We start from the raw sequence: 18,562 nt of genomic DNA on the forward strand, positions 1-18,562 counted from the left end.
TTATAGAAACAGGCTTTAGAATTAAAAAACATTTTTTATATTTTATTTTAAAGTTTTTTCGGTATAAAATTTATTTGAGATGAAAGCTTTTGAAAGTTAAAGCATATTTTCTTGTTACCTATCCTTATTACGAAAACGTGGTAATTTGCGCTCGTCCACGGAAAAATAATTTGTTCGGTAAAATTTTCTTAAAATTGAAATAGAAAAATAACAAAAGCGAATCAGCTTCATTCCAAACAAGACGTCTCAAACTTTCTTTGAATTTTTACTTTAAAACAAAACCTTGCACCAATCACCCACTACATCTCCATATTTTTAATCCATCTTTTATTATTTTATTTCTACACCGTCCTTCGATGACCCCAACATTTGGGATACGAATGCATCGGGTGCTCTCAGACCTGCAGCTATAGGATTTCAAAACCCTCAGCACAACAGAACCAATTAAACCTTGTTGTGAAGTAATTACATCTACAAAAACCTGGATAAATTCTCCAAAGAAAATACTCCCAGTACAGCTTACCAACAAATCTTTTATGACATAAAAAGCAAATATTCTGAATACAATTCCATTTTCACTGACGGGTCAAAAGCGAGTGATCACGTAGGCTTTGCTACAATAATTAATGATCAAGTGACCGCAGAAAAGCTAAACAAGTTTTACTAGCTCGACTTCGCATTGGACACAGTAGGTTCACACATAAATACCTCATATGCGAACCAGCTCCACCGTGCATTACATGTAATGTGGATCAGTGTTACATATTTTAAGTTTCTGCCCATATTTTAATCAAATTCGCTTTAAATATTTTAATGATTTTAATCCATCTTTGAAGATTTTGCTTGGGAACTCACCCCATCACAATTTATACTCCTTCCTCTGGGAGATAGGTTTCTCTCTTTTAATTTAATGTTTTTATCTATGTGATTTTGTCCTTTTTGTATTTTTCAAAAAAAAAAAAAAAACAATCCCAAGATATAGTTTAATCTATCTTTTCTAAATGTTCACATGTTTTTAACGACTTTATATTTTATACCACTTGAAGTTTTATGGCTTTTAATTCAAAATAAGTTTACTTTTATCATTTCTTAACTTAACGAACTTGAATAAAAAAATAAAAAGTATAAAATAATGAATCGTTTGGCGCAGTATAGCCCTCAAGGGCTTTTGCTCCATTAAAATTAAATAAACCAACCAAAGAAGATAATATTTATAATGCCTTAAACTAACAAAGAGGTAAGGCATAATCAGTTGAAACATATTTTTGGATGTTTACAAAAGTAAAGAATTTCGAAAAGAAAACGAAAAAAAAAAGAATTTAACAAGATCAAATACATCCTAAATTTCAAACCAAAGGATTAATAAAAATCAGACACAAATCTATTCTGACCAAGAGGAAATGATTGAAGATGATGTTAATGCTGGAAAAGAATTGTCGCTCGAAGCACATACAATTAGCTATCAATAATAAATATTAAAAAAAACTACCCGCAATACAAAAGAAACATCCACACTCACAAAAATGACTTCTTCAAAACTAACAAGTTAAAACCGAATAATTTGAAGACTTCCAGGCAAATACAGGAGATGTATCGCGCATTACTAACAGTACGACCGGCCGTTGTGGATTCAGAAAGAATATTTTCAACTGCAGGAAATGTTCACTAAAATGAGTTCCGGGCTATTAAATAGAATGCATTGTGTTTCTTGCTATTATTGGTTTTTTGTTATGATATTTGTTTCTTCATTTTATATGTGTTCACAATAAGTTAATCATGCATTTTTTGCACAAAATAATAAAATATGGCAACGATATTATGTTTTTAATGGTTTATTGGGAAATTTCTAATACCGGTATTCCGGTATCACGTTAAAAAAATACTGAATAATACCGGTATTGAATTTTTCGTCCGGAATTGCAATCCCTAATCCAGTCAGAGATCCAGACTTTCAGCTTTATTGTTAGCAAAGAAGATAATCTTCAGATTCTTTTGCAAAAATATTTGTTTTATGAGCAGGTTACTTTATACGCAGGTTTCTGTTCTTTTTAGCAAAAAAAAAAAAACTATATTTAATTTTTCACTTTAAATTTGTGGAAAAAAAATTTATTCAAGAAGAAAGTTCTCACATTTTGTATACAAGAACGCACATGTTTCTGTTATATCACAACACATTTCCGACGCAAGTAAATATATCATCATATGAAATATTCATCGCCATTAAATCCAAACAGCTGAACTTGTTTGAACGATGGGGGAGGGACACGAAGTATCCCCTGCTCCACATCAGTCCAAATAAAAAGCATATAACAGCTCAACTCCACTCATCTTTCATAAGAATTGGAAGTGTAACAAGTTCAAAAATGCAGTCGTGTGACAAATTACCAGCACTTTATTGTTTTATCGATGAGGAATGATCAAATTTGTTCAAAAACTTCAAGCTTTTGCATTGTGTCACACGAACTGGGGGGCGCAGATTCCAGGGTGTTGGGGGTACTTGGGGTGTGGATGGCAATAATATCCTTCGGTGCACAATCCAGCCAAATTCAAAAAGCCACCGCATTGTTCTCCTGGACCCTAAAAATAAATAATTCATAAGAAATTTAAAAAAAAAATGTTGTTTTAGAAAAATTGAAACTTGTTACAAACAGTTATCAATGTGCAAGTGTAACTAACGTATTATGCGTTCAGAACAAAATGGCACTTCGGCCCGACTTCTCGAAAGCGGAGTTTAGTTTATCGCGGACGAGTAAACGGTCAAGGGTCATTCCACGGTGACTGACACTACAATTTAACTATATTTTTAACTTTCAAATACAGTATACTCTTTAGAAATTAAATTTTATTTCTTTGGAGGAACATGGTGGCCTGATGGGTAAGGCATTGGACTTGGGGCCGGAGGGTCTCGAGTTCAATCCTCACTGGTCGAAGATCCACCGTCGTCATTAATGGTGACTGGGCGACGTTAAATATGCTCGTGGTCACAATGTCCTCCGAGTGAAACGATACCTCTGGGGGTGCCAGACCAGAAAGTTATTCGGCTCCTGGCCTGGTTCTAAATTCTCGAACTGTCCATAGATGGCACCACCATCTATTATGTTGTCTTCTGAAGGTAAGGCGCCTGGCACGCAGTCCGTCATAGTATGAGGGTCAGAGGTCCCTTTGATAGTTGCTAGTTGATATTTCTTTGGAAATTGATCTAAACTATCATGATATGGTACATTATGGCCCACACCCTTGTTTCCAGACTTGAGGAATTTTATTTTAAGTGAAAAAAAGGGGAATAAAAAATGGGACTGATGGTATACGCGGAGGTAGCATCAATCACATTTTTTATTCCCTTTTATTTCATATAAAAAATATTCCTCAAGTCTGAAAACAAGGGGTCTGAAAAACACGTTTCAATTAAAAGTTACATTGTCAAGGAATAACAGGAGACAATTATTCCACTTATTTGGAATTTTGAGTGTTTGATATCGTGAAATAAATCAATCCCTGTACGAGCCGCCTGTGCCTGTACAATAAAACTAACGTACAATAGATGACAAAAATGCCGTTGGCAGAATAGCTCTAAATATCCATAGGTTGAGAAAAATTATAAACCTTAGCGCAGACGTTGCAGCAGCGACAAACATCCTGCACTGTCCCATGTAGACATTCATCTGTATCAGGACACTCATAGTCTTCGCAATCTATGCCCTCACACAATAGTTCTGTGTCATCGTCGTCGTCGAATGACACTTCTTCCGTACACCTATGGTTATAATAAATGAAAATATTGTCACAAATTTTATAAAATGGTAATGTGAGTAAAATGCAGGTAAGTCTTCAATGAAGTCGTTTCCATCAGTCAAAAGTACTACTTTAGTTACTGAAGTTGATAGAATGAGCAAAAAGAGAAAAAAAATAATAACATGTAGCGAGGAAAAACTTTTAGTTTCAAAACGTTTAACTTTCTGATTATTTTTTTTAAGTGTGCCCTTTTTTAACTAAGGCGTGCTCTTTATGACGTCACAAGTGATGAACTTTCGTGCGCTATTCTACTGGCGCGCTGAATGCTGACGCTAGCTGTCTACTGCGTTTCTTGCTTATGATAATTCAGAAGCGAATTGAATATTACGCTCTACGCTTGCTATCAACCATATCGTTGCCAGCCCATGTGAATAAAGAAGCGAATTAAATATTGCGCTCTGCGCTAATGGCATCAGTGAATGGCATTTCATCACTTGTGATGTCATGTGCAAAAGCGTAAAAAAAGAAATTGAGTGCGCACTGATTAAAAAATATATATTTTTTAATATTAAACTTTGTCAAATTATTTTAAAAAAATCGTCAAAACCTATGCTTTTAAGCATGTTCTTTCAGAAAAAAAAAATACATTTCGGAAACGACCCCATTGGAAATTCATTGTTAATCACGGTCATTGTTGAATAATCTTATATAATTATAAACTGAGCGTATGTACCTATGTATGTAACTACAGTGACAGTGGCTCCCAAAAGTGTTAGTATACCTACCTGGGGCGCAACCAGAGGGGGGCACAGAGTCCGTGCCCCCCCCAGAACGCTAATTTGAACAATTTTCAAAAAAATACTCTTTTTTTTATATTTTTTATTCGAACGAAGATGAACGCGCTTGGAGAAAACGAAGTGGTTCCAAAGTAAGCAGGGACGACCGAGAGGTCATTTAAAACTTCCCCCTCTCTCCTTTTCGGCATTTATTTTTTCTGTAGTTAGGAACTCATCGTTCATAACACTGCCTATTTCTTCTGCTACCGCGGAGCAATCGTTTTAAACATTGCGCCGTCTCAAGTCCTATTTAAGAAGCACAATGATGCAAGAACGCTTAAATGGATTAGCACAGCTTTGTATCAACCAAGATACAGTTGTAGAACCAGATGCAGTTATTGAAGAACTAACCAAGAAACAACGACAGTTAAACTTTGTATTGTAGACAATAAGACAATTTTATAAGCGTACATATGCAATGTGGATATTTAGGACTCATCAAGTGTAAGTGATTTTATTGATTATTTTGTTGTATTTTTAAGTGATTTCATGCCATTTTAACGTGTTCCTTTTTTTTTCTTTCCTTCAATGATCTTAAAAATATGAATAGTTCAGAGCTTTTGGTGATGAAAATTCGTGTGCATTTTGATTTATTTCATTAATATAGTAAACGAAGTAATAACAAGTATTGATTTCCATTTATTAATTTGAACATCTTACCGCCATACTGTTGTTTCAAGGACTTTAAAGTTTATTCTTAACGTGATTTCAATTCTGACATAAGAACAATTAATGATTTTGCAACAGTTTTTGAATAAATTGCAAAACTTATACAATTTTAAGGAATTTTACTAAATAATATTAATAATAATAATAAATATATATTGCTGTAAAGAAAGAGAGAGAACGCTGATAGAGTGTTGTAAAAAAAAATGTGCCCCCCAGGCCTAAAAATATTTTCTGGTTGCGCCCCTGATACTTACGACTTTCAATGAAGTAGGACCCTATCCATTTGTTGGAATTAATATTTCGGAAAAGGTATTTTATTATAAGATCTATGATCAATTTTCAACAAAACTACATGAATTTTTTTAAAAAAATATTAAAACTTATTTTTTTGAAAATCAAAAACTAAAAAGTGCCTTAAATTTTATCTCACAAAAGTCTTTGTACACTTTAAAAAATTTCTATAAATAATTGAATAATCTAACTTTTTTATTATTTAATAGAATATCATGCAGTATCAACAACACTTTTTAAACGTCTGGGAATAGGTTTCAATCTTTTTTCTTTATTTTTTTGCGTAATTTCTGAGTAAGTGTTCAACCACACTTCGAGAGTCTTACTGTTTCTAGCTCTATTTTCGTTTCAAAGCCGTATTTTCGCAATCTAGCCTCCAGATATATCTAAATATGTTACATTAAGTTCAAATCTGGAGATTCAAGTGGTATTTTATAAACTTTAGGACAATTTTTGAGGCACTAGAATCAAACGTTGAAACCGAGTGCTCCTCATCGTTATCTTGATAAAAAAACAAAGTTGTTCCCGATAACCAAATTTTTGGCTAACAGTTCAATGGTGATTTACCTAATCTTAAGCTACAACGTAAGTCTGAAAAATTAAAATGGGGTCGTTTCCAAAATTTTAAGAGTATTTTTTTTCTAAAAGAGCATGCTTAAAAACATAGGATCTGACCATTTTTTAAATAATTCGTTTAAGTTTAATATTTAAAAAAAAACTTAAATCGGCGCGCTTTCAATGTTTATGCTTCTGTCCGATGACATCACAAATAATGAAATGCCATTCTGTGTTGCCTTTCACAGAGCAAAATATTTAATTCGCATCTTTACTCACGCGTATTGGCAACGATATGGTTGATAGCAAGCGTAGAGCGCAATATTAAATTCGCTGCTTGATTATCATAACGTGGAAACGCAGTAGAAAGGTGCGGCAAAGTGCATCATTTGTGACGTCATCAAGACCACGCCTTGTTTCAAAAATCGGACATTCTAAAAAATTAATTAAAAAATAACTGTTGGGAAAATGAAAATATTTTCTGGGTCTATGTTTTTTTTTTTTTTTTTGCTAATTTTATCAATTTTAGTGACAAAAACTACTACTTTTGACTGAAGGAAATAACCCCAGTCTAAAATGAAGTTATTACTCGTATTTCGGTTAGGGTGGAAAACAGCACATTTCATGTAATTTCCCCAATTAAATGATTAACAGCACTTTTCTTCGTTTGTGGTGTCATTTATTTTCTTGGGATTTTTGAAAACTACAGGAACATTTGAATTGTCCTTTCCGACCCAGAAAAGTTATTTTCTCCTTTTGAGTGCATTTTGAAAAGTAGCTACTTGTTTTTACTTCCTTTTACAAAAAAGGAAGTATTGTATTCGCGAAAAAAATTACACTCAAAAATCGGCCTTAATTTCCATTTTGCTCGCCCCCGAATAAATATTGATTTTTTTTTTTTTTCAACTCGACCACACCTGGACACATGCCTAAGATCGTATAGACACCTGAAGAATCCATTTTGACGATCCCCGAGTTAATTACAACGAGTTTTCTCGTGATGTCCGTATGTACGTATGTATGTGCGTATGTGTGTATGTGTCTATGTATCTCGCATAACTCAAGAACGGTATGTCCTAGAAAGCTGAAATTTGGTACATAGACTCCAAGTGGGGTCTAGTTCTATACCTTCTCTTTTGGTTGCATTCGAATGTTCCAAAGGGATTCTTTTACACCTTTTGGGGTAAAATCATTGTTAATTTCAATGTAAACTCAAGCGGTGCTATAATTTGACAAACACTTGGCAATACATCGCCAAGCTTTTGGTCGTCAAGTTTTGTCGCCAACTTTGCGACGAATTTGGCGTTCTTTTTTTTTTTTCTTTTTTTAAAATCTGGTTTTAATTTGGCCATATTTAGAGAGTTAACAATTGAGTCACATTAAAACTGCCAATATTGCGAAAAGTTATCTGTATAAAACGTTTTTTTTTCTCGGATCGCAACAAACTTGGGGTGAAAATATTTAAAGTGTTTCTTTGCGCACTCCGAGGCACTATTATCTTTAAATTGGAGTAAAAGGAAGCCATGTGATGCACACATCAGATCGTTTTTTTTTTTTTTTTTAAATTCTGTTATTTAAAATTAAATCGGATTTAACTGTTGATTCCCTGGTCGGTCTACCCTACACAAGTACTATTTAAAATGCCTGAAGATTAAGAGGCTTACTTGACAGTAGACGCAGCTGACAATATAGCAACACAGATTAAGAGTGAGACCAACATCGTCATCTGAAATAAAAAACAATTTCTGTAGAAGAATACAATGTTCAACAAAAATCTTACAATCTAAAAGGAAAACGAGCTTACGGGATATAGTGATTGCCGGAAGGAAGGTGTTTTCATGTCCTTACGTAATTAGTTTGCAGGTGGGTGATTCTCCAAAATCCTAAAAATAATATGTCATAGAAGCCTAACACAAGGATTGTTTGATCTAGAGTTTTTTTTAAATATATTTTTTAATAGTTAGAAATAACTTTTTCGATGTTATTCCATTTTTCTTAAAACAATAACTCATTTATTTTTTCCTAGAAAATGTTTTGAATAATCAGAAAATCACTCTTTTGGCGTGTCTCCATTCGTTTCTCAAATATACATAAATAATTTAAAAATTATTTTTCAACATTCCACAAATTTAATTTGTAGTACTAAATTACGCATACTTACAGGTGTAAAATAATATTCTTTAAATAAATTTTATTATTAAAATAATCGAGGTACATGATTTTGAAGTTTGTCCCCTGGTTTCATGTCATTCTCCTGTTCTAGGAATGAGTTCAATTATTATAGGTTAAAAGAAGTAATTTTTAGTTTGCTGTACTACAACACTGTGCATTATCACTATTTTGTTGAATTCCTTGAGTATTTTGTTAATTTGATTTGTCTGATGTTCTTAATAAAACTTTGAAGTTCAAAATTGGGTATGTAACATTTTTGCTACCAATCTCCTGGACAACATTTTTGTGTTAAATAAGAGAAAAAATAATAATTCTACTCATACTGTGTAGTTGAATTAAGAGGTTAGAGTAGAAAAATAACATTATTTGCTTTAATTATAAGCTTGGCTTAATTAACAGGAAAATTACAAGAAAAATCATTCTCCTGGCGCAAAAAATGTCATACTCCTGGCCCCAAACGTCATACTCCTAGCGCAAAAAAAAGTCACTTCTAACATTATTTATAACGCACTGGTAATACAAATTTAATTCCAAAACATTAATAAGAAAATAAGATTATGATTTTAAAAAAAAAACTGAATTTGGCAAACTACAGGGTCTATTATGAAAGTAATGAGCATTTACTGGCAAAATTTATTTATTGATCGTAATTTGTACAAATGTTCAATATTCTTCAAAATACATTCCTCCTGCATCAATACACTTGCGGAGACGTGTTTGCTACGCCTGAAAGGCACCCTGAAACTCTTACAAGGGAATGCCTCTCAGGAACGTTGTAACATGGTGTTGGATGTTTTCCTTTCTTCTCTCTCTCTCTCTCTCTCTCTCTCTTGAGTCGCGGAAACAGAAAGAAGTCACATGAAGCTAAGTAGGGACTGTAAGGTGGGTGAGGGATCACCGGGGGGGGGGGGGACATCCATAACGGGGTTCGTCGGCGACCTCCTCCTGGCTCTCTTTGAATGCCTTGTGCCACTTCCCAGACTGTGATCTTGAAATGCAATCGTCCTTGAAGGCTTCTTGCAGCATCTGGAATGTTTCGGTTGCATTTTTTCCAAACCTCACGCAAAACTTTATGGCGTATCATTGTTCAAGCGAACGCTCCATTGCGTTATCTTACAAAAGTTGAAAACATACTTCAAGCGGAGGCACTTATCTCCGCTCACACTGCTCGAAAGCAACTGACGACTGGATGCATTGAAAGGGCATATCCCGCACCACATTTCCCAGCCGGTTTTAGCGTGCTGCCATCTATCATCGCGTCACAATAACATTATGCTTTCATAATGGACCCTGTATAAGTAAAAAATGTAGCAGTAGAGAAATTCATTTTTTTAATATTTTTTTTCTAATTATTTTTTTCTTGTTCAGACGAATATTAAAAAAAAAAAAGGATTTGTTGGTTATTCATTTTTTAATTTTAATGCTAGTTCGAATAGGTATATGGAGTTGCTTTAAATTTCTGACTTAGATAAATACAGCACAACTGTACAGAATTAGGTAAATACTTTTCTAAATTAGAGAATTCGAAATGACAAACAATAGAACTAAATGTGAAAATTGTTATTGATTTGCTGGTTTAGAATTTTAGTATAGCAACTGAAATTTTATTTATTTATTTATTTATTTTATTTTATTTTATTTATTTATTTATTTATTTATTTATTTATTTTTATTTTATTTTATTTTATTTATTTATTTATTTTTATTTTATTTTATTTTATTTATTTATTTATTTATTTATTTATTTATTTGTTAAAATAACTGTCCGTTATTCGAAGTATAAGATATTCAGAGTGAATAATATGGTAAAACCTATATTAAAGGACCGGGACTCCAAGAATTGTTCGTTACTAGGGAGTGTCCGTTAAGGGAGGTTTTACGTAGATTTTGTTTTGTCATGAAATACATAAAAACTTTTTGGGTTTAGGTTATAGTTATTTCCTTATTACTATAATTAATTTTTGATAACCGTTGTTGAAACTTATTACTTGTCACTCTTCTGCTGTTGGAAAATTTGACCCCCTGTTTTGAGGGGTGTAGCATAGTTAAAGAGAGTTCCCTCTATTTTTTCTTTAATATGCTCTTAACAAATAGTAAGTGGTTTTTTTTTTTCGGATTTTTTAAAGCATTTTTATTTTTTAAAAAATTGTAATTGGAAAATGACAGGTTTTTGGAGAATAACCCAATTGCTTTATTGTAAAATTCTACAACATCTGACATGCAAGGAAGTGTGCACTCTTATTTTGAAATATGTTAATTAATTCAGTACACAGGGGTGCCCGTCCCCACACTAGGGGAGGAAGGTCATGGCACAGACTGCTCAGTTTAAATTTTTAGGGGGTTACTTTTTCCCTTTTGGTGGGGCTCTGGCTCTCGCTTTGGGGGTAATGTGCACCCATGCAATACGGCTATTAAATATTGTTCAGCTGGACGTTCATGCTTTATATATGTATTTTCGCAGTGCATGTTTCGCGAATCATAATGAATTGATGCCCAATATGACAATGAAGATTAAGGGCTCTCACGTTAGCTAGTGAGTCTGTGAAAGCAGTTATTTTCGTGAATCGTAATTTTCGCGATATCGCTGATTTCGCGAGCAAAAAATTTCGCGATTTTTTTTATGAAGAAAACCAAAAATTGAAAAATCCATAGTGAAAAAATATTTTACGAATCTTAATTTTTGCTATTGAGTCGGATTACGAGTCTCGCGAAAATAAGTGTTTTTACAGTATCTATATGACACCAACTCAGTGACTGAAACCAGCTCACATTGATGCGCCTCAGCTGTGATGATGGTGATGATTTTCTTTCAATCCAGTGGTTCCAAAGCCTTTTTCTGCCCGAATGCCGCATTTCATATAAATTCATTCTGGCGGCCCAGAACACGAAAAAATGTCAAAATGGTTCACTCTTTTAATAACATGGGAAAATATAGAAAAGGAAAGACTAACATAATGGGGTTGTTTCCTTCAGTCAAAAATAGTACTTCTAGTCACTGAAATTGATATAATGAGCAAAAAAAAAAATAACATGGACCCAGAAAATTCTTTCATTTTCCTAACAGTTATTTTTTTAATTAATTTTTTAAAACGTCCGATTTTGCAAACAAGGCGTGGTCTTGTTGACGTCACAAATGATGCTCTTTGGCACATTTTGTTCCGCGTTCCCACGTTATGATAATCAAGAAGCGAATTAAAATTGCGCTCTACGCTTGCTATCAGCCATATCGTTGCCAATACACGTGAGTAAAGATGTGAATTAAATATTTTGCTCTGTGAATGGCAACACAGATGTCATTTCATCATTTGTGATGTCACCGGCAAGAAATGTAAACAATGAAAGCGCAACGATTTAAATATTTTTTTAAAAATACTAAACTTAAACAAATTATTTAAAAAATGGTTAGATCCTATGTTTTTAAGCATGTTCTTTCAGAAAAAAATCCTTTTAAAATTTTGGAAACGACCCCATTGTTGGTATCATTACTTTGATGTTTGATGCTTATTTTATTAAATGCATATGTTTTTCAGAAACTAATAGCTACTCCAAATTTGTGGCATTGTCACTAATCGTGCTTTTCGATTTGTAACATAAACAAAACAACGGGTCACACGGGTTGGCTTCGCGGACCACATCCGGTCCGCGGACTGTAAGTTGGCCTGTGTTTCAATCAGATAAGATATGTAGACAGAAACCTGCTGTTTTTGCAGAAAAGTCCGGATGAATAATGAAATGTAATTTCTCTGTACTCAATATGTGGTTACAATATGTGCAAAGTTGTTGCATCAAGCATTATGTTCCCCACGCAATCAAAAGCGTTAGAAGAATTCAGTGATCGCATCCATGCAGCAGTGATGACCATTACCAGGACTACGCACAGTGGTTCAAAACGACAAAAAAGCGGAAAAAATTCAATAACTTTGAATATTCTCAAAAAATGCTTTGGAAAATTGTTAAAATTGTTGCATGGTAATATTTATCTTCATGCTTGCTGATCGTATTCACTGCGAAACCCCGATTTTACGTCCCTCGAATCTACGTTTTCCCCACATTTTACGTTTTTTATCATCGTACCCAGTTTTTCCTTACACTAATAATATTAATTTAATCCGGATGAAAAGTTTGTTATTCATGAATTTCCCGCATTTTACGTTTTCCCTCCCCAGTTAAAAAAAAGAGACAAAATGTTTTAAAATTAAAAAAAGTGTTTCCCTCTGTGCATTTTTAAACATAATCCACTCTGTTGAAAGTTAATCCATGGAAACAGAAACGCTTCTGCTCCATCCGTAGCTGACCTGATGGACTGAAGATGAACAAGAAGAAGAGGAAACACAACTTGTCTCTTCTTTCAATACTGCATTTAAGAGCTTAATAATAGTGAAAGACTATTTTCTTTATCATAAAGACCAGGAGAAAACTTTGCAAAGTGTTCCAATTCTGGAAGATGCTGTATTTACTTTGGATTCAATGATTCATTATTACTGACAATTTTCAACCTAAACGCCCGGATTCGTTACTTAATGTGTTAGAATGATCTAAACTGGTGTGTACAAAAATGTTCTTTTCGTAAAATATCGCATGTTTACATTTTATAAGCGTCATCGTAGCAACCGTTATTATTATTTTTGTTTCCTTATCTGATTTTTGCTTTTTATACATTTCTCGTATCTTACGTTTTCCATTATTTTATGTTTTTGGATTTGAATTGACGTTTTCCCACATTTTATGTATTTTATGTTTGATTCAGGCCTCTGAGAAACGTGAAATCGGGGTTTCTCTGTAGTTCAAATTCATTTCTGTTTTTAGTGAAAAATAGAAATTAAATCAGTCGTATGTCACACACGCAAGGTTTTTTTATTACAATTGATACATTCGAACAATATTTTCTGGCAATTTTGACAAACTGAGAACAGCTTTATACTAGAATGATTTCGAAAAAAAATCAGAAACTTCAAACGTTTAATGATTTTCTAATTTCATTGTTTTATGAACAGAATGGTTATTTAACTTTTATATAGAATTCTATATGAGTTTTAAAAATTTCTTTCTCATATGTATCTTCTTTAAAGCCAAACGGTTCCGAAAATTGTTATTTTCAGGTTACTACTGCATTGCATGTAGAATAATGCGCCGCATTAAGCCATAACAACGTAAATCTGTTTTTAAAAAAATCCTCTGTGTTTATTGATGAGTGTTTCAAAAGCCCCAACTTTCGGAAACAAACGTTCGTGAGTAAACAAACGTTTTTAGGCTCTCCTGCAAAGTAGTGAAACTGTGACTTACGTTAATCTGGAGCATGTCAAATTTGATGACCAATTTCTTTGATAAAAAAGCAATTTACCCCCCGTCATACCGTTACGAGTTATTTTCTAACTTACTAAATTGGTATTCGTAAATAGCGAAGATCAAACAAAAACATCTACCGCGACTGCAGTCGCAGGTGGTCGCAGCTAAAATGTTGTTGTTCATTTACAGAAAGGATTAAACTATTGATATATGTAAATTTTAGCCCACCGGAAGCCGCCGATAAAAGTATATTCCACAATACTTTTCATTATATTTTTAAGAAAATAATGTTTTTTTTATTTTAAATAATTTTTAATGTAGATGATTTTTTAATTTTTAACTACGATGTAATATGCATCCTATGAGTGTGAAAAACCAATCAGAAATGAATTTTATTAAATTTTAGTCCTCCATATTGAGCGAATGAATGAAAACTGAATCATAAGTCGTGTGTCCGAAAAAAGTAAAAACAATTGTTCAACAATCTCGGCTTTTTTTTGTAAAAACGATTTTTTTTTTCAAAAAACTCTTGTGGAGTAAGTTACTACAAATTATGGCATGAAATATTTTTTATCTTAAAACTTAAAAATGGCTATTTTTTCCGCCCTTGAACCACTGTGCGATGCCACAAAATGTGTTGGACAAATTACTCTACGCAATGTTCGTCAATGCTGCATGGGTGCGATCCTTGATTTCCTCAACCGCATTTGGTAATGGGGGTGCATAAACAAGGTCATTATTGTGCACTGCAAGAACATATGATTATCAGGCCTTTTTGTCAACATACAATGAATAAAAATTGAATTTTTTTAAATTTCTTCGCTAGTTTATTGAAACGCGATAAGTTCCATTTAATGCGCAAGTGGTTATCGAAATGCCAGCAAATATAGAAAACAAATATATTCAAACTCCGGCCCGCGAGTCGCGGGTTGAAGATCGCTGCGTCAATGTTTTGAATGTTTCAGTAAAAAAGAACGATAAAAAAAAAGATGTGACTTACTTTCAAAAATTATTGGACATCAATCCTTCATAAAATATTTGCAGAACAGTCACTATTCATCAAATTTCAACCATCGTCACATTAACAATAACCAATTTCTCAGCAAAATCATTACACACAGAACAATAAATAACCAGTTACAACGCTGTTTTTTTTTTTTTTTTTAATTTTATGTTCCTAAAAGACGATCGCGGTTTAAGTTTTTTTTTTTTTTTTTTTTTAAAAGACCAAATGAAGTATTTTGGAATCAACATCAACAGGTTTTACAGCTCCACAGAATTTTGCCAATCCGAAAGCTCTTAGTTACATCTTTTATATGCTTCTTCAATGCAAAAAACCCCTATGCATATCATATGCCCTTGACGTATGAGAATGCAAAGAATTGAGAGAGGTAGTCACAAATTTCCTAGGTTTTCCTTGAACTTGCAGATGTTCCATTATCAAGAGTGATTTTTTTTCCGGTTCTCCGTCTTTCTGCCTTGTAATTTTTTTAGATGCTAATAAGAATTAAATGCAAGGGGTCATTCATTAATTACGTAAGGGTACAGAGGGGGAGGGGGTTAGAAAAATTTCCACATACCCTTTCTTTGGGGGGAGGGGGAGTTCCAAACCCATTCTTACGTAATATTTTCCAAATAAATATTTCATATTAGAAATCGCGCAATCAAGTGCCTTGGAAAGGATCATATTTCATTTGTGTCTGGAAGGTAAAAAAAAATTAAACACTCGCACTATGTATGGAATGTTTTATTTTTAATTAGTATCTTAACATATAATATATCTGAAAAATAAAAATCTTTGATTCACATCAAACTGGGGTGCATAGTGTATCTGATCCGAGTATCTGTGATTAGAAAAGGGGGGAGGATGGTGATTGAGGAAGTTTTTTTCTGAGTCGCCACTTTTTCAAACTAGGTCGCCACGTGAAGAGTGGCGACCATGAATCTTGATCTTTACCCCCCCCCCCTCCCTGAGAATTCCTGAGCAATAAAGAACCTCTGTATCAAATTTTGGCAAAGATCCAACGCAAACTATTGATTTGTACAAAGACATATATACATGCATTTTAATACAAAAAGATTTTTGAAGAATTAGGGTAACGGCACCAGTAACAGACAAGGGACAGTCGTAAGTTTACATTTTAATAATGAGAATTTTTGTCGGGTAAAACTGATGTTGCTGTGGCCATGAATACGGTGCAACCATCTGGTGTTATCAGGGTGAATTTTATGAGCCAGCTGGTATTTACAAGGCAGTGTTATAAGGTTATGGATCGCCACCACGAATTCAGCTGTAGTTTCATGTTCATTTGAATTTAATAAGGCTTTAGTTCTAAAAATAAAGAACTTTTGCACATTTTTAAGAGAAAAAGGGATTTTTTAAAATTACGCATCCTTTCGTCATTATATTTGTTACTGGATGTCATCAGATTTTTTGGTGTCTGTTACTGAAGGTTCGGACCTTTTTTCGAAATAGAGCAAATAAAAATAGAATAAACTAATTCAGAGGATCCAGAAGCAGACAAACATTAGATGAGATGTAGTTGCATGAGAGAAAAATAGTTTAAAACGTCTAAATGCATTAAAAGACTCAGAAAATTGAGTTACCCTGAGAACGATGTCTTAAGCATGTCTGTTATTGGTGCCGTTACCCTAGTCGGTGAAAAATGAATAAAAAAGAGGAAACATAAAAGGTCATCACATTTCAAAGATAAGAAAAAGCAATAAAACACAAAGTTACAACAAAAGTTGAATTGCAGACACGAGTTTTGACATTTCAAAGAAAGTGTCTTCAGAATGAAAAGATTTCTCTGGTAAAAAATCCCTACAAATATTTACCTGTCAATGTTTTTCAGGATACTCGCATTCGAATGCTGACACCCAATAAATTGTTTTATCGTCTCCTGCGACAACATCTCTCTGAACTCAATCTTATAGCTCAGCAATTGAGGCACTTGCCTCTGGAATCTGACTTCCAGGAAATGTGTAACAAGGCACTCTTCCGGCTTCCGTGCGTCAAAATTTTTCGTTTGGTTTCGCGTAAAAGCTGCTACATCGTACACAAACAAACATTTAACGTAATTAAGCAACTGAAAATTTAACTCTCCCAGGCTTTTTTTTTTCTCTCTCTCTTAAATTTCTATTGATAACACGGAGAGCCATTCACTATTAGTGTTGGATCCTTAAGACGCGCGTCAAGAAAGCATTCAAACACACGTAAATACATCTTGCGTTCTTACTAACTAAACAAATCTTTCTTAATAATGATGTCGATTTGCGTCACTATTACAGACTTAGATGTGCTTGAAAGCATAATTTTGAAGAAATCATTCACACTATTTTATTGTTTCGTCCGCTAAAAACCCACGTCAAGAAAGGATTCAAACTGCGTAAAAATCATACCATCTCACTGGCACCTTTTGAGCAATCACGATTGCTAATTGTTTTCATTTGACCGTCCGTGATGTTGTGGTTTCTTTTTCAACCCCACCGTCCTCTGCAGGCGCGACTACGGCGCAACTCCTCGGTAGCCGACTCTCCTGGTTGGTGGCGTCCATGTCCTAGACACACGCACGCTCATGCACATACACATACACACACGCACCCTTACACACATACACACGTAACCGTTCAAGAGGAGGGGCAGGCTTGGGGGGACAGGAACCGCTTCTAGAATCAAGAGAGTGGGGTAGTAACCAATGGGTAGGGTCCTGTCGCAACTCGTGATTGCGAAAACCATAATTTAAATTCAAAATTTCAGAATTCAAATTAATTTGGAAAATTTGAAAGTTTTTTTTTTTTTTTTTTTTTTTTGAAGAGATGTCAATTCGTGTCTCGATTACCGAGCACTGAGAAGCAGTGGCAAAATTAAAAATTTGGAGATAACCAGTACAAATGATAGGTGAACCTTTTCTCGGTCTTGGGGCAAGAGATCGTACTAGTAGCACTGGTAGGTGCTTCTATACAGCATGATTTAGGAACACTTTTCAATGAAAGTCTACCTAGGACCTTCTCTTTAAACGCGTTTTACTCAAAACTTGAAAATGTCCACTTACATCCCTTTGCTTCTAACTGCCTCATATGTGTTTGGAAAGCATAATTTTGTAGAAGCTATTCACTATTTTAGTGTTGCTAGTTTAAAACGTACGTCAAGAAAGCACTCAAAGAGCGTAAAAATCTTGCGCTCTTACTAATTTAAGAAATTTTTCTTAAAAAGTGATGTCGATTTATGTCACGATTACGGAGATAGATGAACTTGAAAGCATCTTTTTGCATTATTTTGCATTATTTCACACTGCTTAAAAATCTTACCATCTTATCTGCAAACTTTTTTTTTTTTTTGAGATGTCAATTCGTGCCTCGATTAAAGAGATTATGTGTGTTTTGAAAGCACAATTTTGTAGAAGCCATTCACTATTTTAGTGTTGTCCGCTTAAGACGTATGTCAAGAAAGAATTCAAACAGCGTAAAAGTCTTACGTTCCATTGGCAAACCTTTCTTGAAAGTGATGTCGATTTGTGTCTCGATTACTTTGCTTTTTAGATCATTTTTACTAAAGCGTCATCAAAAAAGGAAAATGCAACCTTCTCTGAGTTCAGGTACCACAGATGGACAAGTATTTTAGATAGTGCCTTTTGTCTGCAACATTTTCATCAATATTCTTGACTTGAACCAAATATTTTACGAACTGTAAATCTTGGTTAAGGGCCAAAGCCGGATCACGGGCATTATACCATAACGTAACTATTGATAACTAGCAGTAACCGCTCCAGATTAAAAAAGTTACTTTAAAAAAAACCATTGCGTATTTTTGAAAACTTTTTTTCTGAAGAGGATGAAATGTTTTTACTATTACATAGTTAAACTTTAGATAACAGACCTTTATACTTTTTGCGGGATGAGTTTAAAAAAAATTAAACCCAGGAAAAAATGCGAAAGAAAGATTTTTTTTTTAAATTAATAAAAATACAAAAATTGCTCTATCTGCAAAAACGTTTTTTTTCATCATACTTAAAATTAAA

General features: G+C 33.8%; 1 protein-coding gene across 1 annotated transcript; it reads right to left on the reverse strand.

Annotated features, from left to right (window-relative positions):
* Positions 1-2,105: 2,105 nt before the first annotated feature.
* Positions 2,106-16,471, reverse strand: LOC129230000 (venom protein 302-like). Its single transcript, XM_054864385.1, has 4 exons — positions 16,380-16,471; positions 7,748-7,809; positions 3,604-3,754; positions 2,106-2,577 (listed from the first exon to the last, which is right to left on the reverse strand). The coding sequence occupies exons 2-4, from the start codon at positions 7,807-7,809 to the stop codon at positions 2,455-2,457; spliced, it is 336 nt and encodes a 111-aa protein (XP_054720360.1). The 5' UTR covers positions 16,380-16,471; the 3' UTR covers positions 2,106-2,454.
* Positions 16,472-18,562: the final 2,091 nt, after the last annotated feature.

The sequence above is a fragment of the Uloborus diversus genome, chromosome 9, assembly GCF_026930045.1.
Source record: "Uloborus diversus isolate 005 chromosome 9, Udiv.v.3.1, whole genome shotgun sequence".
NCBI classification, from domain to species: Eukaryota; Metazoa; Arthropoda; class Arachnida; order Araneae; family Uloboridae; genus Uloborus; species Uloborus diversus.